At 43.0% G+C, this 23,621-nt stretch overlaps 1 protein-coding gene across 1 annotated transcript; it reads left to right on the top strand.

The window, feature by feature from the left end:
- The first annotated feature begins 77 nt into the window (after nucleotides 1-77).
- Nucleotides 78-18,745, top strand: LOC114497054 (sodium-dependent serotonin transporter-like). The gene is made up of 12 exons (XM_036027520.1): nucleotides 78-186; nucleotides 633-852; nucleotides 1,524-1,662; nucleotides 2,212-2,262; nucleotides 2,682-2,785; nucleotides 5,892-6,019; nucleotides 6,275-6,387; nucleotides 7,074-7,205; nucleotides 8,224-8,323; nucleotides 9,765-9,865; nucleotides 13,588-13,755; nucleotides 18,282-18,745. The coding sequence occupies exons 1-12, from the start codon at nucleotides 78-80 to the stop codon at nucleotides 18,354-18,356; spliced, it is 1,440 nt and encodes a 479-aa protein (XP_035883413.1). The 3' UTR covers nucleotides 18,357-18,745.
- Nucleotides 18,746-23,621: the final 4,876 nt, after the last annotated feature.

Genomic DNA, 23,621 nt, shown 5'->3' with positions numbered 1-23,621 from the left:
TTCCTGGGACAGAGGTGGGCAGAGAGTAAAATTGTCTTTCATCTGCCTCAGGAGCGTTCCTTATCCCCTACACCATCATGGCCGTTTTTGGGGGGATCCCTCTCTTCTATATGGAGCTTGTGCTGGGCCAGTACCACCAAAATGGATGCATTTCCATATGGAGGAAAATATGCCCGATTTTCAAAGGTAACTGAAAGGCTTCAATGGGTGGGTTTTCCAAGAAAGTGGTGACTTCCATCAGTGGGTGGCAACTGGGGACCTTCTAGAATCAGATAGGCCTTGAGGAACCCTGGGACATAACTGGAGCCCAATAATTAAGTTTTGACTACTCAAGTGATGGAAGACTGTAAAAGGGAAACAGAATAAGTGACAATTAAAGGTAAATTGAATAGAAAAACTTTAAAGCATTAACAGCACGCAAGCATTTTCTGACACACGTAACCTTACAAATACATATAAGCCATTTACCACATTGTCACTTTTCTGTAGCCTCCCAGAGTCTTTGGGAAATGAAATGAATGGCAGCCCCCATCTTCACCACGCCCCCCACTGCAGTGCCCTCCCAGGCCCTGTTTCAGCCTTTCACTGTTGGGCTGCCTTTTACACTTGGCCTCCCTCACCCTCTGTCCCAGGGATCGGGTACACCACCCGCATCATTGCCTTCTACACGGCCTCCTACTACAATACCATCATGGCCTGGGCGCTCTACTACCTCATCTCCTCCTTCACCGACCACCTGCCCTGGACCAGCTGCGAGAACTCTTGGAACACTGGCAACTGCACCAACTACTTCTCAGGGGGCAACATCACCTGGACACCTGACTCCACGTCCCCTGCTGAGGAGTTTTACATGTAAGTGCCTGTAGGTGAGGAGACAGTCTGTTGAGGGCTGGCCATGCCCCTGGGGTTTGGCTTCTTTGGAGGGAGTGCTCATAACCTGGCCACCTGGTCCCTCCCAATGTGCCATGCCAGGTGGCAACAACATGCCCAGGATTATCCCCACCTTCACATTCCAAAATGACTCCCTTGCTTCAACACCACCCTTCTTCCTCAGTTGTGCTCTCAGCAGTGTCACAGAAGCACAGCCTCTGGCCAATTCAATAGTTTGAAACTATTCGCCTAGTTCCTGGTTTTGTGTGTTCACTTCATAAGTGGGATCCACTCTTTGGAAGAAGATGCTCGGAGTGGGGAGTATTCTTTGATGCTGGAATTTCAGGCAATGGTAGACCAAAGAGGGTGTATGTTTGTACCCACAGGTACAAATCTTCATGTTCTCCAAAGCTAGTCATGGTGCTCATGTCTCCTGCTTGGTCAGGTGCGAGCCAGGACAGGAGAGCCCTGGAGGTCTGCCTTTAGGCTAAGCATGTTTCTCAGGTTGGTTGGCTGGACATGCTGGTCTCTCCTTCAGGACAGGCAGAGCTGATCCCAGCTCTCCTCTTGGCACCCTCCTGAAGGTGTCACCAGCAGTGCACTCAGGTCACTCTTAGACCATCACACAGGCCTTTCCGTCTCTTTCACCCCAGGCGCCACGTGCTGCAGATCCACCAATCTAAAGGACTCCAGGACCTGGGCGGCATCAGCTGGCAGCTTGTCCTCTGCATCATGCTGATCTTCACTGTTATCTACTTTAGCATCTGGAGAGGCATCAAAACATCTGGCAAGGTGAGGAGGACTCTGCTGACCCCAGGCCTGCCAAGGGGCCCCAGAGCATCTCGAACTCAGAACTCAGTGGCCCAGACAGCCCAGCTAGGGGGGATACTGCTTCCTTCTACACCAGACACCTGCCATGATGCTTAGTCTCTTCAACAAATCTGTTAGAGAGTTCTAGGAATGGACCAATCCCAAGAACCATTACATGATTTTTTAAAATTTCTTTAACCCACTGGTAATGTCCCAATTAATAATAGTGGAAATAATTTATTGAAACCCTATCGTGAACCATGGTCAGTGCATTATATACACTGGCTACTTGATTGTTGCCTGCTAGATACTTTCCCCACTTCACCAATTTAGAGGCAGTTAGTTTAGAGGCAGTTAGTACCAGCAAGCAGTGAGACAGATCCCTGCCTGATTCTAAAGGCTGTGGTCCCTCTGCCACAGCTCCATGCCTCCTAAAATTACAGGGGGAAAAAAGTAGATCTCCTTTCTTGGAGGTTTTCAAGAATAAAAAACCAACATCCATGTGGTGACAATGTGTTTCCTTGCTCACAGGTGGTGTGGGTGACAGCCACCTGCCCTTACATCATCCTTTTGGTCCTGCTGGTGAGGGGGGCCACCCTCCCTGGAGCCTGGAGGGGTGTTCTCTTCTACTTAAAACCCAACTGGCAGAAACTCCTGGAGACAAAGGTTAGATAACAAGGAGAACGGTGTGCACATATCTGTCACTTTACTACACGAAGCTAGTCCTCCAAAAAGGACAGTAGCAACTACTAAAATTTGGGTTCAGTGGAAAGTCTGCAATGCTTTAAATTAGAAATACAAGCATGGAAAATACAGTTGAGGCCACTGCATTGGTTTATTCCTACATGATAGGAAGTCACATTTGTCTGCACTTAGTGTGTGGCCATCCCCGGAATGAACCTTGAGAACTGTTTCTTCATGTCCGCCCAGAGCTGCGTGGAGGCAGGCATGAGGGTGTCAGCCCCAGTCTCAGCCCTCACCCTACCTCTGCTGTGTTCCAGGTGTGGGTGGATGCTGCCTCTCAGGTCTTTTTCTCCCTTGGTCCTGGCTTTGGGGTCCTACTGGCTTTTGCTAGCTACAACAAATTCAACAACAACTGTTATCAGTGAGTATCAACCCTCTTGGTCCCCCAGGAAAAGCTTAGAAGTGGGATGAGCAGAAGTCAGCTGGTCTGGAGGAAGGTGATTGAACTGATGGCATCAAACCTGGTCAGACTCAGGCCATACTGACACTCTGACCCCCAGCGGGGCCACAGATCCCTGACCAATTCACCCATGGCCAGAGCCTGGGGCCATTCAGGGGTTGGGAGAGGCCCCAGGCCACTTTCATTCTGTGAGAGTCTCTGTATGTTAAAATAATTCATTAAGAAATTCTAAAGCAGGTTTACAGAAATTGCAACAGACATTAAATGTTTAGATTTGACTTATTGTATTTAACAACACAATTATAATGTGATAATTTATGTATGTATATATACACAAAAAGTATGATTGAACTATTTTGACTAACACAAAATGCCATAATTTTTGTGGTAAAATCTCATTTCATAAATGTTGATGAAACAGAGTATTGCATCAATTATGACTTAAATATCACTCATCTCCGTTAGAGTTGACTTTGCTTTAATGTTCTGTCACAGATGGCAATGTGCAGCAATCCTTACGCTATTCCTTAGGCAACTACAGAATTTATTTTTTTAAAAAGGAATTCACGTGCACCCTAAGCAACATGGCCTTGCATTGGAACACCATCCGCAAGTCCTATAATGAAGTCTTCTGTGCCAGGATATCAGGACTTACGGCCAAGATGGAAGTGTAGGTAGACACACTGTGCCTCCTTGCACAACCAAAAGAAGGACAAAAACAAATTTAAAAACAAAAAACAATGAGAACTGACAGGAAATCGAACCGTATGGAAGTCCAACAACCAAGGAGCCAAAGAAGAAATATTCATCCAGACCTGCAGGACAGGGGGAGACAGGCGTCTGGGTGGGCAGAGAGGACTTGTAGCAAGGCACTGGCTTGAGGACTGGGGTGGGCAAGGTGGCGGCTGGTATACAAGGCAGCCCCACATTCATGTGCAGATAAACTGAGAGGAACAACTAGGGAGCGAGACACATCACACAACCCAGGGTTCCAGTGCAGGGAAATAAAGCTCAAACCTCTGACCAAAAACACCTGTGGGGGTTGAGTCAGCAGTGGGAGAAACTCCCAGACTCCCAGGAGAGTTTGCTGGAGAGACCCACAGGGTCCTAGAATGTACACAAACCAACCCACCCAGGAATTAGCACCAGAAGGGCCCAATTTGATTGTGGGTAGCAGGGGAAGTGACTGAAATCCGGCAGAGAGTGAGCAAGGGCCATTTTTCCCCCTTGGGCCCCTCCCCTACGTATAGCACCACACAGCAGTGACGTTGGTTGCCTCCCCCTATGGAACACCTAAGACTCCACCCCTTATACATAACAGGTGCGCCAAGACAAAAAAAAAATGGCCCAAATGAAAGAATAGATCAGAGCTCCAGAAAAAATACGACTAAGTGATAAAGAGATAGCCAACCTATCACATGCACAGTTCAAAACACTGGTAATCAGGATGCTCACAGAATTGGTTGAATATGGTCACAAATTAGAGGAAAAAATGAAGGCTATGAAAAGTGAAATAAAGGAAAATGTATGGGGAACCAACAGCGATGGGACAGAAACTGGGACTCAAATCAACAGTCTGGAGCAGAAGGAAGAAAGAAACATTCAACCAGAAAAGAATGAAGAAACAAGAATTTTAAAAAAATGAGTAGAGGCTTAGAAACCTCCAGGACATCTTTAAATGTTCCAACGTCCAAATCATAGGGGTGTCAGAAGGAGAAGAGGAAGACCAAGAAATTGAAAACTTATTTCAAAAAATAATGAAGGAGAACTTTCCCAATCTGGTGAAGGAAATAGACTTTTAGGAAGTCCACGAAGCTCAGAGAGTCCCAAAGAAGTTGGACCGAAGGAGGAACACACCAAGGCACATCATACATTACCCAAGATTAAAGATAAGGAGAGAATCTTAAAAGCAGCAAGACAAAAGGAGAGAGTTACCTACAAAGGAGTTCCCATTAGACTATCAGCTGATTTCTCAAAAGAAACCTTGCACAAGAAGGGGCTGGGAAGTATTCAAAGTCATGAAAGGCAAGGGCCTACACCCAAGATTACTCTATCCAGCAAAGCTATCATTTATAATAGAAGGGCAAATAAAGTGCTTCCCAGACAAGGTCAAGTTAAAAGAGTTCATCATCACCCAGCCCTTATTATATGAAGTGTTAAAGGGACTTATCTAAGAAGATCAAAAATATGAACAATAAAGTGACAACAAACGCACTGCTATTACCAACTGAATCTGAAAAAACAAAAGCAAACTAAGCAAACAACTAGAACAGGAAGAATCACAGAAATGAAGATCACATGGAGGGTTATCAGCAGGGGAATGAGAGAAGGAGAGAGAGGGAAAAGGTACAGAAAATAAGTAGCATAAATGGTAGGCAGAAAGTAGATAGGGGGCAGTTGAGAATAGTATAGGAAATGCAGAAGCCAAAGAACTTATATGTATGACATGTGGACATGAACTGAAGGGAGGGAATGTGGGTGGTAAGGGGTGTGCAGGGCAGAGAGGAATAAAGGGGGGGGGGATGGGACAGTTGTAATAGCATAATGAATAAAATATATTTAAAAATAAAAATTAAAAAAATATTTTTAAGAAAAGTGCAGGATATCAGTGTGGCGGTCTCGTAACCTCATTTGCATATAATGACAAAAGTCTAAATCTGAGAACTTCACAAATATGAGGCCAAGGTCCCCTTCTGGCTTCTGTTCAAACCCAGGCGCTGCTTCAGAGCAAGACTTGTTTGAAACCGAGAGGTTGGTTCTGCGCTGGTTCGCAACAGGACTGTATTTTAAAACCACCCCTTAACCTGCTGCCCTCCCTTGCCCTGCGTGGTGATAATGGCAGCTTGTGCTTCAAGGTTGATCCAACCAGTGTGAGAGGCTGGGCACTGGGAGGAGGGGAGGGGACACCAGGACCAGCTGAAGTCCTTGTGAGCTCAGCCTGTCCCCCTGACCCCTGGCACCACCCACCCCCCCACAGCTCCCTCCCCCTCCACCACAGTATGGAGGCAGATGCTCCTTATACTTCTGACTTGGAAATGTCTCAGCCCCCTTGACCTTTCTGCTCCAGAGATGCCCTGGTGACCAGTGTGGTGAACTGCATGACGAGCTTCCTTTCAGGATTTGTCATTTTCACAATGCTCGGATATATGGCTGAGATGAGGAAGGAAGATGTGTCGGAGGTGGCCAAAGATGCAGGTAGGACCTTGGTTCTGTTTAGGTCCCTTGCTCCCACTGAATTCCTTGGCTGTTCTTTGGGTTTCTTCAGTATTTGACTCATGAATTATTTCTAAATGTTTCTTTAAAAATTGTCAAAGATTTTAGGGAAATGTAATGCTTTGGAGATCTCAACCCTTTCCAGGTGTTCAGGCGGTAGTGCAATGGGTCAGCTCCCTTGGCAACTAGTACCAGGGCCTTGAATATACTATGGGTTTCTCTCTCCCCCTGTCTCAGGCCCCAGCCTCCTCTTCATTGCATATGCAGAAGCCATAGCCAACATGCCAGCATCCACGTTCTTTGCCATCATCTTCTTCTTATTGTTGATCACACTGGGCTTGGATAGCACGGTGAGTGAATGGGAAGGGAAATCTGGCTCTGGGAGGAGGAAGAGCAGGAGAAAAAGGACAGGGAGGGGGAGGAGAGAGAGGAAGTTGTACCCATCCCCTGTCATCCTGGCCGCTCCATATGGTGTTGGCTGTTCCCTCCTGGTGTTTCTCCAGCCCTTGTTTCTCCTCATCAACTACGCTTACCACTCTCTAGTACCTTAGTCTCTAATGGGATGACTGTGTATCTAGACATAGCACAGGCCAGTGGCTCAGCATATGTGAACTGCTATTATTGTGCACTGTCCCTTCACCAGATGGGAGCAACTAAAGGCCAGGATAAGGCCACTCTTGAGTCTCAGTGCCCTGACGCCCGGCATGGAGCTCAGGGCCTTGCACCTAGTATTTATACAAGTCTCAGCTTTGCGTTGGCTTTTCTGGTACAGCCAGTCTCCCCAAAAAATCTCACATGAAAAAGCCCTGTCCATATGCCATACTTTCTTTCCTTTATGTCCTTAGCAATGGGCTCTCAATGACAGTGTAAACAGGAAAAGATGTTTCCAGCGAGGGCTGCTGAGTAGGGGGAATGGGTCATGACCGGCCCGACTGGTCACTCAGCAGTCTTAATACCTCCCTCATATTTGCTGTCCTAGAAAGTAACAGATCTGTCCCAAAGCCCTGCCCTGCAATCATTTGTGTGTCCCTCTCAGTTTGCAGGCTTGGAGGGGGTGATTACAGCTGTGTTGGATGAGTTTCCACACATCTGGTCCAAACGCCGAGAGTGGTTTGTGCTCTGTGTGGTCATTACCTGCTTCTTCGGGTCCCTAGTCACCCTGACTTTTGTGAGTACCACAACCCTCAACTTTGAGTCAGCCTCCCTGAGAATGCTACAAGAAGCCATTCCTTTCCTTCCATCCCACATGGTGCCCTTGCTTTGGGGTCAAAGGGAGGGCTTATAAAAAAGTCTGTCAAGGATAAAAAGAAAAGTTGTTTCTGGTGGCATCTGTTTGTGGATTCTGTGCACGATATCTGGAGGCTCTTTGCATTTCACAGCAGATCCAACTAGATTCCAGGCTTGGCAGAATATCTGTAGAAAAACTAAGACTTGCTTTTCCAGTTTATTTCCAGTTCTTAGGGCTGCTCTCGGGGCAACATTGCCCACATGTCTTGATATGCAGAATATCTGGAGGCCGGCATCTCATGTCTGTTATGTCACCTTGTCTCCTCTAGAAAACTTGCAATGGTGAAGACCCTCTCTGATGATTTTTTGTTTTTGATAGCCAAACCAAATACTGTAAAACTATAAAACAGGCATCAGATAGTACCCACAGGCATCCCAGGCTTGTGTCCTTACTCAAGGCAGGTTTTGCAGATATGTATCTTCAAGCCATGACCCAGTGTCTGTAGAGCTTTGGTAGGGTGGTGGGACCATGAACAGGATCCAAGGGATTTGTGAGTTAGGACAGAAGGCAAAACTGTGACCAATGTGATCGGTGGTCTGGTATTGTAGACTCTCCCAGATCCAGTCTTTGGGGACCGTGATTCTCCAAGGTAGAGTATGCAGTAGGTATTTGGTAAATTGGAGAAAGTTGAAAATAGATGAAGGCCCTTTTGAGTTTGTCTCTTAAAACTTAGTGGGGAGAGAAAATGAGAAGAGAGTGCACAGTAGGGAGGGGACAGGCATCTGATGGGGTGAAATCTAGCCCACCCAGAGTAGGCCAGTCCAAGAGATACTCATATTAGGTCTAAGTGGGAATTTCTCCAAAGTTATCCTTAGTTAAGAAGCTTCTTTGGCCCATATCATAAAGAGGAGGCAGTGCCTCTGGGGGCCCTTAACCAGGTTCATGTTCTCACTTGCAGGGAGGGGCTTATGTGGTGAAGCTTCTGGAGGAATATGCCACGGGGCCCGCCGTGCTCACTGTGGCACTGATAGAAGCAATTGCTGTATTCTGGTTCTACGGTAAGACACTTCCTCCCCAGCCACAATCCTTTCTACATCAGTCTGTAAGCCACCAGAATACAGAAGGGCTCATTTCATGAAAGGGCATGGCATGTACGAGATGTCACCTCCTGGTGGGTCTAAGAAAAGCAGCTCAGCTCAGGGTCTTTTTCAGAAATGGGTCATCATCTCCTGCACACTCTCTATTGCTCATACTCTTGGGAAGATGTGTTTTCCTTCTGAGTTTAAATGTTTCCCCACTGGAGACAGGCTGAAGTGGTTCCCTATAGCTCATCCATAGGGGATGCTTATGATCCTGACTGGCTCTGAGAACTGGATGGAACACAAAGAACTAATGAATAGTGAATGCATCTGCGGAGTGGGCCATATTCTGCTGTTATGTGGAGTGGCCCTCAATTTAAGTTTTGTAAGCAAGAGCACCCTCCAGAGCCCTGAGACAGAGCTTAGGGGCTTATCTTCTAGGGAAGAGGCAAGAATGCTCCTGTGTGGATTATCTGCCCCAGAGAAACCCCCTCTGATCTTGGGGTGGAATCTGACAAGGATGGAACCACAAGGAGCACAGACGGTGGGCTGACATGGGTCCATTGGAAGGGGTCCCAGGAGCCCCTGGGTTGGGGCAGGGAAGGGTACAGGCAATTGAAGTAAAGACAACTGGGTTCAGAGATGTCTCTCTTCATAAAATCAAGAAGTGCTTACTTCTTTCTGAAAATGTATTCCTTTTCCTAGTTTCTATGATGATAAAACAGCATTAGCATGTTTGTCATTATACATAATATGAAGAAGGGGTCCCCATATTTTGAGTTGCATGTGAGTCCAGTTTTTTAATAAGAAATCCTCCCCACCTCCTCAGCAATTCATTCGACAAAGTTCAAGTGTGTGAATCACTGTAGACCTACCTGAGGTATTGCTGGGTGCTCTCAGGGAAGCAACCGCAAAGCAACCTTCCTTCCCCTTCTCAACTTCCCACCAGAGTTCTCACTTCTCACTTCCATGCCAGTTACTTTTATAGAAGAACTGTGACTGTGATCTGGGGCATGAATGGTCCACACTGTGGTTAAAATTATTTCTTGGAAGTTTCCAGTACGTGGTTATATGGTCAAAGTCAGTCTTTGTCAAGCAGGTTCATCATTCCTAGACAAAACCTAACTTTCTTTTCTACAGTAACAATAAAATAAAATACACTCTGAGATCTTAGAAAGGTAGCGTGGACACCAAGAGGGGGCTTTAGGTTCCTCCCCAATGTCCACTTATCCTTCCCTCTATGGAAAAAGGATGTTGCTTGCTCTGAAATGAAGTTCTGCCCCACTTTTGAACCAGTTTGGTGCCCTAAAACCCTCTCCTGAGGAGTTTCAGAGCTGCTTCTGTCCCTGAGAATCAAAGAATCAGATAGTTCGTGTCCTCTTGCAATCCATCAATCTCTTTGTCTTCCGGGTCATTTTAGGCATTACTCAGTTCTGCAGTGATGTGAAGGAAATGCTGGGCTTCAGCCCTGGATGGTTCTGGAAGACCTGCTGGATAGCCATCAGCCCTTTGTTTCTCCTGGTGAGTTACCATTTTTCTTCTCCTTCTGGTCTTGGAGAAAGACCCATTCGAACACTTACACAGAATAAATTTTGTTGAAGTGAAAAATATATAGAAAAGTGTACAAATCACAAAGGTACATCTCAATGAGATTTTATAAATTCAGCACACTTTTGTATGCCATACCAGAAACAAAAACACAATTGAGCACACTTTTGTATGCCATACCAGAAACAAAAACACAATTGAGCACACTTTTGTAAAGCCATACCAAGAAACAAAAACATGACTGACACTTCAGAAGCCCTTCCATATCCCAGCCCAGTCACTGTGACCCCCACACTTAACCACTCCTCTGGCCTCATACACCACAGCCATCTAAGCTTCAGTCACCTTATTGCTTCACTACCCTGCTCCATGACAATGATAAAGAGCATTCACGGAACATTAAGTACCAGGCCAGACTTGGTGCAAGACTTACACCCAATGCTTTTTAACCCTCACAACAATTCTATGAAGTAGCATAGTTATAATACCCTGTTTTACAGGTAAGGAACTAAGGTTTAGAGACATTCAGTAAACAGTCCAAGGTCACATGACAAGTAACAACAGGTCAAGGCCAGGAAAGGATTTATTGTGCCTCTCAAGAGGCCCTGGGAAGGGTCCTAGTTTTGTGTCCATTTTCTTGAAGAGGCTCCCTATACATGCCCTCAAGCATGACCTGAATCAAAAATGGAATCCATTTGTTGCCCAAGGACCTGGGTGAAAAAGTTCAGTTCCAAGGGTGGCCCATCTGCCAAGATGTGTTCATTATTCACTTCATCGCTGCACATGTCCCTGCGTGTCCCCCTGGTGTCCATCTGTAGGAGATGTTTGCTCAAAGATGGAAGAGTGCCCAAGTGCACTTGGAGGCAGCCTGGGGTCAAGTGACACTGCACAGCAGGAGGGACTACTGTCCTGTTCTTTCATTTATCTGTAATTCTATTGGTGCTGGGAGGGGGGGTTGTCTTTTTGATCTTTTGGAGCCAGAGTAGTTGTTAGACCTCCCTCAGTCAGCTGCAGTTAGGAGTTTCTGGGTCACCCATTTTGCTTAGCACGTTTCTGCCTTTGGCATGTGGCTGTGCCTCCCCTTTCTTTGAAAACAGCCCGTCCTGTAGTCTACTTTGACTTTCTCAGGGCAGCCCTATATTTTCGTACTTTTTGTAGCACATGTCAATCTATAAGATAGCCATATGCTCAGCTTGCCTTTGCAATACTGCCTGTGCCTCTCCCCAGAATCCCTCCTTGACCTGCTTCCCTTCTTGTGGACCCCAGAGGTTCCCAAAACCAAAGCCAACCCAAGCAGCAGGAATTCTCAGGAACTGGTGGCTCTGGTTTGTGCTCCAGCATTCCCCTAGATCTTGGCCTGGTAGCTCCTTATTTCCTTATCAACTCCCTGTTCCTTTTTGATAAATTAAAAACATATTTTTTATTTTCAGTGAGAAGGTTGGCCTGAATCACCTAGTCTGCTATTACTAGGAGTAGAAGTCCTGACGTAAATGGGTTATTAGTTTATATTATTACCAGGACTTCTCCATGATCTACTTAAATCCTTTCATATGTTTTTCAAAGGAAGGAGAGACACTGGATTAGTTCCTTGAGGGAAGAAGTTGTGTTTGTTTCTTTACTTTAGTACTCCCCAGTCAGGGAGAAAATGGTACCCAGGGCTGAAATTTGGGAGAGGCAACAGAGGCACCCAACATGGGCATAAAATTTAAGGGGACACCAGAAATCTCAGTAATCAAGGTAAATGCTATTTTAATGCAGCTTTTAAAATTGAAATTAATGTAAAAAATCTCTGATAAACAAACTATCAACATTTGAAATAGAGACAGAATCTGACCCTGTACTGGGCTGACTTACCTGACTCACCTGATTCTACTCTGGCCATGCTGGATCCTGTTTTTTTAACACATTGCACTCAAATACCATTTATCTTGATTACTGAAAATTTGGCACTCCCTTAAACATCGGGCCTGGAGTGAGTGCCTCACATGTCTCACCCTCATACTGGTTCCAGGTTTTCACTATTTTCATTTCCGTGAATTTCTGCTTGTCTAGCAGACTGGGCGAACTCTTGGCGAGTTTTGACGCCCCGCAGAACCCACACACGGGTCTGGGTTCAGACACATTACTCATAGTCCCTGTGATGTTCACTTTACTCACTTCCTCTGAAGGCAGGTGCTTGCTCCAGGGCACGATGAAGAGGAGGCAAAGCTGTCTCCCACTTCTGGGATTACTTAACAGATGCCCTGCTCTGGGCTTTTTAAGGTTGCTTTAGGTAAACAATGAGTATAGCTCACTAAAAATATTCTTTTTCACTGAAGCCAACTTACAAAAAAAGAATATATTTTATACAGCAAGGAGAGGCTGGGATGTGTGAAGAGGTGTCTGAAGTAACACGTACTGGCCCCAGCAAGAGCCTGGGGCCTCCCTGAGCTGCACTGGGTTTCACACCTGACGTCAGGATGAGATGAGTTACAGCCAGGATGGCTCCTAACCAGACTCCCTGTTCCCTGTTCTGAAAGTCTCTTAGCTGCTGAGTCTGGGAGTGAGGAGAGCAAGTCCAGAGGAAGGTTTGCCCTTGGCTGGGCTCCTGTTTTGAAAACTTTCTCCTGCAGTTAGGATAACACTGTCTAGAAGATGGACATGCGTTTAACAATTTCCCATTTTATTACCTGCAGACAGGGGGAAAAAGGATATAAATAGATGTTTAACCACACAAATAAGTTACACTACTGTCTTCTTTATGACTGTGAAATAATAAAATCAAAAGAACAATTTTGGCACAGAGGTTAGTAGGCAAAAACCAATATTTACACTCTCTCTGGAAACAAAACTGAAATAAGAAAACTCTCAAGTTGAGTGTTGGAGCACACCATGGAATTTTTCTTGCTCAAAATTTTCACTGAGTTTTCAAGTAAAAAGTACAGTAAACTGAGTTTTCCTTCTGTTATTCCTTTTATTACGAGGACCAGGAGCAGGCCGTCATTCATTGTTGGGATGTCTCCTGGCACAGTCATGCTGGTGGAAACCTCAGGCTAAGGGTGCTTAATGCAGAAAGCAGAGAACTCGGAAAGGGGACAGAAGGAACACCCTCAGAAGCCCAGGTCCTCCTCAAGTCTTGAGATCCTTATTATCCCTCGTGCGAATAGATGCCTTCCGTCTGACCAAACACAAGCACAGCTGAGGAATGCAGAAGGAAATGAAAGCAGTGCAGACAGAAATAGGAAGCCCTAGGCTGGCAGGGGCCATGCAGCGGTCCCCTTTCTTATTCCTCTACTGTCTGGTAAGAGGAGGCCCAAACCACTTCTGATGCATGCCAATTTCTTCCCCTTTGTCCTGAAGAGGGTGCTGTAACTCCCTTAATTAACATTCTGAGGTCTTGGTATCCCCACTATACAGGTTGAGGTGGGCGGTAGGGAAAAAAATCAAGATAAGCACCTGGCTGTTTTATCTTTGCAGAAAATTGGGCACCAAAATCAGTGAACGTTGTATGCCAGAGTTGAATCAAAGATATATCCCATTTGAGGAATTTCCCCAAAGTACCTTACATTTACATTTGGTATTCATGGCATTTGGTATTACATTTGGTATTGGGAAAGTACGTTGCATTTGGTATTCATGGCATCAGAACTTGAACTTGCCTCTGGCAGCACAAATGTTGTTAAGGTTTTTCATGTTTCTTGGAATTTCTGTTTTAGTTCATCATTTGCAGTTTTTTGATTAGCCCGCCACATCTACAACTATTCACGTATACTTATCCTTACTGGAGTGTCATCTTGGGCTACTGCATAGGGACCTCCTCCTTCATCTGCATCCCCACATACATCACATACCGGCTGGTCATCACTCCGGGGACACTGAAGGAGGTATGTGTGTGTGTGTACGTGTGTATGTGTGTGTGTATGTGTTCAGACTGGTCATTGTTTTGGGAAAAAAAGTGTTCTCATGTTATGTTCCATTCACAGGAGATAAGTCTACCATGTGACATTCACCTTATATATTTATATAACATATACTATGGAGACCTCTAATTGCTGCCACTGTCACCTTATGGTATTTCCTCAAATACAACAGCAAAGGAGCGAGATGGTCATTTGGGAGCACTGTAGCATGCAGCCTGGGGTGTGTGTAGCAACCGCAGATTTTACCAGATAACTGCTTTGCCTCCTGCTTGTCCTTGGCATGGACATTGAATCATTGGTATCTGGGGCAATACACAAATTTTGATTTAGGTGTAGATCATGGTGGAAAATATCTGTGGTCATTTTCAACAAGAGTTATTTTGAAAATCACTCAATAAGGATGTTGCAATAACATAATAATTTTAGCTCAAGCCATTAGAGTCAAAAAGTTACCATTATAGTAAGACTCATTTCAGTAATTAATAATGGGCTATAAAAATTTTAATAACAAGACCTTACAATTTGTATAAGATGGTATATTTTTCAAGGCATCTTCATATACTTTATCCCATTTTGTTATCAAAATACCTTGTAAGGTGGATAGGAAGGCTGGTCTGTGGGCTCTTAGATACAAAACTTAAACATGAGACCAACACAATCATCTTCTTAAAACATTTTAAAAGAAACATGAAGCAAGAGAAGATGAGCCACCCTGGTTGGTGTGGCTCAGCTGGTTGAAGCATCATCCAGTTAAGCAAAAGGTTGTGGGTTTGATTTCCAGTCAGGGCGCATGTTTAGGCTGTGGGTTTGATCCCTGATCAGGGTGCTGTAAGAAGCAATAGATCAATGTTTGTCTCTTGTATTGATGTTTCTCTTCCTCTCTCTTCTCCACCCTTCCCCTCTCTCTAAAATCAATAAGTATGTCCTCAGGTAAGCATAAAAATAATTTAAAAATAAAATTAAAGAAGAGAACATGAGGCAATTAAACATCAGCTCTTCCTGAAAGCCGAGTTCATTTCTTTTTCCAAACAGGAAAAATGAATTCTAGGTGAACAGAACTTTGCAAGAAGTTACTAATTTCCTACACCCAAATCTGTCCTGTAACAACCTCATTCCTTGCAAAGGAACTGACTCTGGTGTTGCTTAAAATACATGATCAGACCTAGAGTCATTGGATTTGCTTATTTGGGTTGTCCTTTATGGCAGTCATGATGGTCCACTGGCTCTATCAACTCAAATTCAGAGGCCAAGGTCAGGGGTGAGAACTTAGGTTAATAAATGTCAGTACTCTTTGGTCACAGACTGCATCTCAAGTCTTGGTCATCATTCTTGCAAATCCCCCTTGCTGGCCACAAGGAAATGCTACCCAAGGCATATAATGAACAGAGCTCTGATCTATTGGTAATAGAGGTAAGGCTGATTTTAGGGCCATCTTTGCCATAGGTCACCAGGTAGGGAAGAGTGGGTTACCAGGGAGCATCATAACACAGCCAGTCAAGGAGGACTAGGAGGGAGAGGACCCACTCATCTCAACTCAGAAGTTGTTCACCTTCTCTGAGCCTTTAAAATGTTTTCATTGGATTGGATTAACATTTCCCAAATGTTGATATTCAGGGTCTGGCAGAAGTAATGTCTGCTTGAGAGTGGTTGGTAGGGTAATAATATGGGTGTAATAATTTATAGTTTTAATTTGAACATTTCACCCAAAATGTCATATGGTGTGCTTGAGTGTGATATTGTTATGTTACAGAAATACATGCTTATGATTTTGTGTTAAAAGATTTTGTAATAAAAAGGGGGTGTTATTTGTGCCGGACCCTGTATTTTAAGGAGAAGTAGTTCCATGGGATATCAACAGGCTTTACTGATGGGGGAAAAGATTATGTAGTTTAAAAAGTTTTGGAGAATGCTGGACTAAGGCAAGCTAAATATGATTCTTTATTGTGGGACTTTGCAAAAGCCTTAATATGCCCATGTGTATGTTTAATCTCTGAAAGGGATAAGGCATGCCATTTTTTTTTCCCAAGAGCACCAAGGGACTACAATTCCTCACAAATACCATACTTGATGATCTGTAACATTCTATCTATGAGAGAGGGAGGCCTCGTATGAAATTTTGGTATGGGTAAAAAAAGAAAAGAAGACTAAGAGAAAGGAAAATTTCTTAGTTCTCTCGGGCCCTGGCCACACACATGGTTGGAGTCTGTGGAGTGAGCCAACACTTGCTCACATACAATTTGGAGGATATCACAAGCACCTGCAGCCTGGAAGGCTCAAGTTTGGAGCCACCAGCTTGAACAGGTCATTCAGGAAGTCCTTGGTAATCTATAGAAAGAAACCAGTCCCTAATGAGTAAGCATCCAACAGTGATCCATTTCTTAGATTATCTATCACCTTGCAGAAGGCCAGAGCTGGCGAATTTTGAGAGCAATAGTAGTTTGGCAACTGAAATGCTGCCCAGATATGAAAAACAAAGGTGAGCCTGGTATTTGGGGGGATCAGCATCCCCAAGCGCAGCAGAATGGGGGGGGCAGTGGTGGGAGCCAAGGTACAACAGCCAAATACTCTATTTCAGCAGTCCCCAACCTTTTGGCACCAGGGACTGGTTTTACGGAAGACAATTTTTCTATGGATGCAGGGGGTATTGCTTTATAGTTTGCCACCAGATGCAGCTTAATTGTCATTTGCCATTCACTGATAGGGTTGTGATATAAGTCTGCAGGCTATTGATTTATTATGGTCTCTGTGCAGTCAAACCTCTCTGCTCATGATAACCTGTGTTTGCGCTGCTCCCCAGCACTGGCATCACCACCTCAGCTCCACCTCAGACCATCGGGCATTACATTCCCATAAGGAGCGCATAGCCTAGATCCCTTGCACAAGCAGTTCACAGTAGGGTTTGCGCTTCTGTGAGAAGCTAATGCCACACTGCCCTAACAGGAGGCAGAGCTCATGCAGTAAGTAATGCAGGTGATGGGGAGTGCTATAAATACAGATGAAGCTTCACTCTCTCACCTGCTGCCCACCTCCTGCTGTGTGGCCCAGTTCCTAGCAGGCCACAGGCCTAGTACCAGTCTGTGGCCCCAGGGGTTGGGGACCACTGCTCCACTTTACAATGTGGTTCATTGTGGACCTTGCACCACCACACACCTTAGTGCTCTCCTCTCTTGCACAACACTTGTGACTAGTTAGCCAGAGTGTTCTGTGTCCAGCTCCCAATTAGCAAGACATAATTCTGTGTAATCAGGTTACATACTCTCTTTAATCAGCTTACATGATCCTGTTTAATCAGGTTACAAATTCCTCTGTGGGGAGGGACGGTCTGTGAACTTTTGCTTCACAGGCTTCACATGTCCAGGGAGCCGGGGGGGCCTACAGCAACTCCTTTTTAAATTGGTTTCCAGTGTGAGATGTCAGATTGGACTACTTAGGCCATTAGGAACAACACATGTGAAATTTTGTGCATTCCATTAACTATGAAAATGGAACTTTTTGAATTCCATAAGCCTTGCTCCTTAAAGAAGAACAAATTCCCAGAACCCAAAAATAAAAAAGATTGAAAAGGACTGTGTAGTTTTTCAATCCAAAATAAAAAGAACAAGTAGTAGAGCTTCACCTAAAACCAGTTAATCAAAAGGTACTTTCATATCTAGTTTTACCTGCTTACCACACAGACAGATTTTGCCATCAATGATCTTCCAAAGCAACCTAATGAAGATTTTTCCAAACCCCCGCCATGCTGCTGTCCTCCTCCGCATCTCTGAGCTGCCTCATGTCACCCTGATGCTTTTCCAAGGCGGGCTGTGTATTTCATCCATAAGCCTAAGCATGTTTCAGACCTGTCTTAAAGCTTCTGTGTACCTTGGCTCTTTCTAATGTGGAAATTGTCAGCCTTTTTGTCCCTGTGATGAGTACTACATCAGCATGAGATTACTTTAGGAGTGATGATTTCAATGGTCACATCTTTGAAACTGTGTGATGATTTGCACCCTTCTACAAACTAACTAGTATTCCTTTATAAGAAGACTCATTAAATCAATAACATCCTGGCTGTGATGGGCTGACAGCACTGTGTTCTTCAGCCTGCAGTGTGTATGCTGGGCTGAGGGCCAGAATCCAGCACTCACTCTGCCTGCCAAGCCCTGTGTGGCCACATAGAACCTCTTTCTTCCAGAGAAAAAGATGCATTTTCTCAGGTCTCCAAAGGCATGTAATAGGCCAGCAGAAGTTCCATTTTCTCCCATTAATGGTGTAATGACTTTCATAATGAGTTTATAGATACTTGTAGTTCCTAAATATTTGATTTTAATTCATTGTGGAGAATGAATAAATTGGAAATTCCTTTCTTAAGGAAAGTCAATGAGACTATTCCATCTTACTATTAAATGCCATTAAAAGGCTATCCAAACTTTGTTTTAATAATAATGTTGAAATATTTTCTCAATACTATTAAATTATAAGAATGCATTTAACATATTTTTTTCCAACAGCGTATTATCAAAAGTATCACTCCAGAACCATCAACAGAAATTCCTGGTGGGAACATCCGCTTGAAAAACTTATAAAACACTTCAATGAGAGGAAAGTGGCTTCCTAACAACCTCTTCCTCCAGTTCTGACAAGTCACACCTCTTCTCCCTCTGAGTCAATGATTTTCAACCAGCAGGCAGCAAGAATTTAAAAAAACATGTAATACCTGACTATCTAGTCAGGGGCACTGACCTCTTTTCCCTAAGACTGTCAAATAAAAATATGACAACAGCTAATACAGTAGCTGTCCAGTGTGACTGAATCAAAATCATATGTGTTTTCAATGATTAGTAATGTTAAGCATCATTTCATATGTCTATTGTCGATCTGTATGTCCTCTTTGGAGAAGTGTCTATTCAGGTTCTTTGCTAATTTTTTAATTGGGTTTTATTTTTTGGTGTTGAGTTTTATAAGTTCTTTATAAATTTTGGATCTTAACCCCTTATCAGATATACCTGAAAATATGTTCTCCCATTCTGTGGGTTGTGTTATTTTCTTGATGATTTCCTTTGCTGTGCAAAACCTTTTTAGTTTGGTTTAGCCCCATTTGTTTATTTTTTTCTTTTGTTTCCCTTTCCTGGGGAGATATATCCAATAAAATATTGCTATGAGTGGTATCCAAGATCTTGCTGCTTATGTTTTCTTATACGATTTTTATGGTTTTGGGTCTAACATTAACTTCACTAATCATCAGAGAAATGCTAATGAAACCACAGTGAGATGTCATCTCACACCTGTCATTAATAAATCAACAAACAACAAGTGCTGGTGAGGACGTGGAGAAAGGGGAACTCTTTTGCAGTGTTGGTGGAATGCAGACTGGTACAGCCACTATGGAAAACAGTATGGAGATACCTCAAAAAATTAAAAATGGATCTTCCTTTTGACCCAGTGATCCACTTCTGGGAATATATCCAAAGTAACCCAAAACACCAATTTGAAGGAACATAAGCACCCCTATGTTTGTTGCAGCATTATTTACAATCACTAAGATATGAAAGCAGCTCGTGTCCATCAGTAGATGAGTAGGTAAAATAGTCATGGGTTCTTAGGTATACCCTAAGAATCCTGAAACACCAATTCAAAAGAATCTATGTACCCCAATGTTCATAGCAGCACAATTTACAATAGCCAAGTGCTGGAAGCAACCTAAGTGCCCATCAGTAAATGAGTGGATCAAAAAACTATGGTATGTTTACACAATGGAATACTATGCAGTAGAAAGAAAGAAGGAGCTCCTACCCTACACAACACCATGGATGGATCTGGAGAGCACTATGCTAAGTGAAATAAGCCAGGAACTGAAAGACAAATACCATATGATCTCACCTATAAGTGGAACCTAATCAACAAAACAAGCAAGCAAACAAAATATAACGAGAGACAGTGAAATAAAGAACAAACTGACAGTAACCAGAGGGGAGGTGGAAGGGAATAATCGGGGGAAAAGGGGGAAGAGCAATCAAGGAGCATGTATAAAGGACACATGGACGAAGCCAAAGGGGGGTAGGATTGAGGGTGAGAGGTGGGAATGGCTGGGGTGGGTGGGAGTGGTGGTGGGAGAAAAATGGAGACAATTGTTTTTCAATTGATTGTTTAAATTAAAAAACAATTTAAAAAGGAGAGGGGAAAAAAGAGACAACTATGGGACACCTGCACAATTAAATACTACTTGGCCATTAAAAAAAAAACTTTACCCTTTGTGCCAGTATGGATAGCCCTGGAGAACATTATGCTAAGTGAAATAAGCCAGTCAGAGAAAGACAAATACCATATGATCTCACTCGTATGAGGAATCTAATGAACAAACTGAACTAACAAGGAAAATGGGGACAGACTCACAGATGGGGAGCAGGATGACAGCTGGGAGGAGGGGAGGTTAGGAGGTGGAGGGATTGAGCTAAAAGGAAAAAGGACTCATGGGCATGGAAAGCAGCACGGTGATTGCTGAGGGAAAGCAGATATAAAGGGACTAAATGGTAATGGAAAAAATACAATAAAGATTAAATTTTAAAAATTACACCTACTTTTTGGTATGCCACAGAATTTTATTAATTAGTTTGTGTGTGCCGTTAGATGAAAAAGGTTGAAAATCGCTGCTCTAAGTGAATGAGTTTCCAGCAAAATCTTACAATGGAAGAGCCTTCTTCATACAGACACAGTTCCAAAATACCATGGAGCCTAGACTCCTATAGCCTGCAGGCACTTCCTTCTGTAAAATCTCCTGGACATATCACCATGTTAGACTCTGTGAAGCAGCTGAACTGGATTATCTTGGATGCATGAGGGTGTGTATGGAGGTGATGAAAACCACCGTATAATTAGTTAGGATTAGGTTTAGAATCAAGTCTGTGAACATCTCTTCTGTTATGATCATTGGTATCAGGCATCTCAAGTTTTTGCTTCTCAAATTTGCACTGTTCATGGATGCATAAACCACGAAGGAGAAAATAGGGATTCTGTCTTGCCAGCCATATACCTTCTGAGTAGCACAGAATTCTGTAGCTCGATCTAGTAGAACCCTGTAACCCATGTCAGGAGAGGAAGGTGCAAGAAACTAAACTGAAAAAAAATCTGTACATGTGAACACGTGTGTCTGTGTGTACTGTTGTTTCATTGTATCCTTATCTTTAGTCCAATACTTTGGGTCCATTACAAACTATATGAATTTTCTCTAATTTTTATTATATTAACAAATTCTACCTAGTCAAATGTATATGTATGTTATTATTTGAAGAGCATAATTACTACAACATCCTCTGTCCCCTTCTCCTTCTCCAGTGGCACCACTTAAGCCCACCCACCTCCCTTTATGGGCCAGCCTTTAGCATTTGCTGCCCTTAATTGCCATCTTCCTGTCTCTCTCTGCTGAACATTTAGTATATTGTTCCACAGGCAAATCTGGCTTATTTCATTAGTCACTGTGGCTTGTCCATGAACTACCTTGAAGATGGATATTGACAAATGCATCTTTGGTGCTCAGTGGCTATCTAATTTAAGTTCTGTGTACTTCAGATGACTTGAGTTTCACTGTTGAGGTTACTTTGCTTTGTGAAGAGAGGATAAGTCCAGTTCTTACTTATAGGGTATGTAGATTTGACACCCTGACCTGAACCAATGTCATCCTCAATCCAAAAACTGGAGTGTCTGGAATAGCCTTAAAATAAATGCCATCCCCCTCACTCCCAACCTTTTGACCCTCTCTGGTTGGTTAGCAGGGTTGGGAGCGCTCCAGATAATTTTCAAGATTGAGTTTAAGTAAGCCTGATGGGAAAAAAAGTCAGTTAAATGAATAACCTTTCAAAGTCCACACATAGCCCTTAATACAAATCAAGTAAATTTGACATTAGGTGGTTTATAACTCTCAGATTCATGGGTAAAGAACCAAATTTTACCTTGTGTGAGATTTCTCATCAAAGTCTTACTTAAAGGGAATAAAGCCCAGTCATGATAAAACAACTCATTTATCTAACATCGCATCACTTTGGTCCTATACACAAATCAAATTTAATTCTAACAACCTTAGAGAAAGAAGATCCATATAGCAGGGGCCTGGTTTTATTCATTTATAGTTTTCCTTCCTTGGCTTCCTTTCCCCAACAAGCTTCCCTGGCTATCTTCCTGTATTCCTCCTACATCCTTCTATTTCTGATTCTTTGCTTTTTCCAACAGAATATTGTCCTTATTGATGACAGTGGCTGAATTTTCTGAAATATTACAAAGACAGAGGAGGGGAATTAAAAAATATTCCATACTGACCTACCTTCATTATCTTCACTCTTTTATTCTTTTTTACAATCTTCCATTCTCTGATTTCTAGCATGCTTAAAGGCAAGAGCTACATAAGGGGCAGAATATTCAGTGATCGATAGCTTTGCAAATTTTAATAACTAGCATTATAAAGATATTTGAATATGGATTCTCCCCATCCCCCATGCACCTATGTAGTCTCCAAAGATAATATGTTTTAAAAAGCACCTTTTCAAACAGACTTAGAGTTTTGCCAAGACACTTTTGGGTACTATACAGGTATTTTAAAAACTTTTCAAACTTTACTAGGCTGAAAAAAAACCCTCTAGTTTGCATAGTGTGCAATTACTTGGCCCCCATTTATCAATACTACTATGGATTTTGTTTTTAAGGAAAACTTAAGAGTAGGTACATGGAATTTCATAATCTTTTAAAGAACTTTTACATCTAATGTAGCATTTACATAAAAGTAAAAAACAGTTGAGTTATATAGTATTTGGGGGGATTTTTTTACTATTTTTATTACTAAGAAATACCCAAGAAATAGGAAAGTCACAAGACAAAGACATAGAGTCAATTCAGTTGATTGAGGTTTCTTATATTGGTATGCAATGAAGTCCAAAGAATTAATTCCCTTCCAAAAAACTTACAACCATTTACAACTTATTCCATTTGTTGCATGGAATACATATTACTTGTAATCTAAATTCATTGCCCTGGCTGCCCCATGTGGAGATGGATGTAAAGACCCTAACAAATCCAAAGTCAATAGAATTGCTCCAAAATCAAATAATGAAACCTCAAAGAGATTAGTCACTCCCTCACCAGTCTCCTTTAACTAAGCTTGTTAATTTGGTGTCACCAATCTCAAAATTTAAGTGTATGAATTTCCACTTAACTCACACACCCTACTTCACCCCTTAAAAGGGATCTTTGAGAAATTAAATTTCAGTAAAGCCAAATAATTATAATTCTTTGTAATTTGTGCAGAGCTTTAACTTAAAATGTGCTTTCACATACATGACCTCATTTCATATCAGAGCTCTGGTCACAGATGTTATTTCCCCAGTTTTGCAGATGAGTAGACTGAGGCTCAGAAAGGTTCATTGATCTGCCCAATTTCACACAGTGGAAAGTTCCAGAAAGGCCTTACACCTAGGTTTTCTGATTGCTGGCCAAAGGTTATTTGCATGTCTACCTTGACATCATCACCTATAAAAACCCACATCCTAAATTTAAAAAGAGAAAATCATAAGGGATGTGTTCTCGACAAACAAAGATATGCATGCTCCTCCTACACAACCACAATACAGCCATCAAAACCAGGAAAATAACTGAGATACGTTACTGCCAACTAATCTTAGACACCATTCAGTGATGTCCTTTTAGCAAAAGGATCCTTTCCAGGTGCTCCTACTTTTCATTTAGTTTCACATCTCTTTTGTTTCCTTCACTCTGGAACAGTTTCCCAGTCTTTCCTTGACTTTCATGAACTTGACATGTTAGAAGGCTAGAGGCCAGTTATTTTGTTGAATGCCCCTTAATTTGAT

This window comes from Phyllostomus discolor, chromosome 5 (genome assembly GCF_004126475.2).
Source record: "Phyllostomus discolor isolate MPI-MPIP mPhyDis1 chromosome 5, mPhyDis1.pri.v3, whole genome shotgun sequence".
In the NCBI taxonomy this organism is placed as follows: Eukaryota; Metazoa; Chordata; class Mammalia; order Chiroptera; family Phyllostomidae; genus Phyllostomus; species Phyllostomus discolor.
This window is presented reverse-complemented; position numbering and strand designations above follow the sequence as displayed.

Coding starts and splice junctions, on each gene's coding strand:
- LOC114497054 (XM_036027520.1), top strand. CDS start 78: ATGGCCGTTTTTGGGGGGATCCCTCTCTTCTATATGGAGCTTGTGCTG. Junction 1,663..2,211: donor GCATCAAAACATCTGGCAAG/GTGAGGAGGACT, acceptor CCTTGCTCACAG/GTGGTGTGGGTGACAGCCAC. Junction 6,020..6,274: donor GGAGGTGGCCAAAGATGCAG/GTAGGACCTTGG, acceptor CCCCTGTCTCAG/GCCCCAGCCTCCTCTTCATT.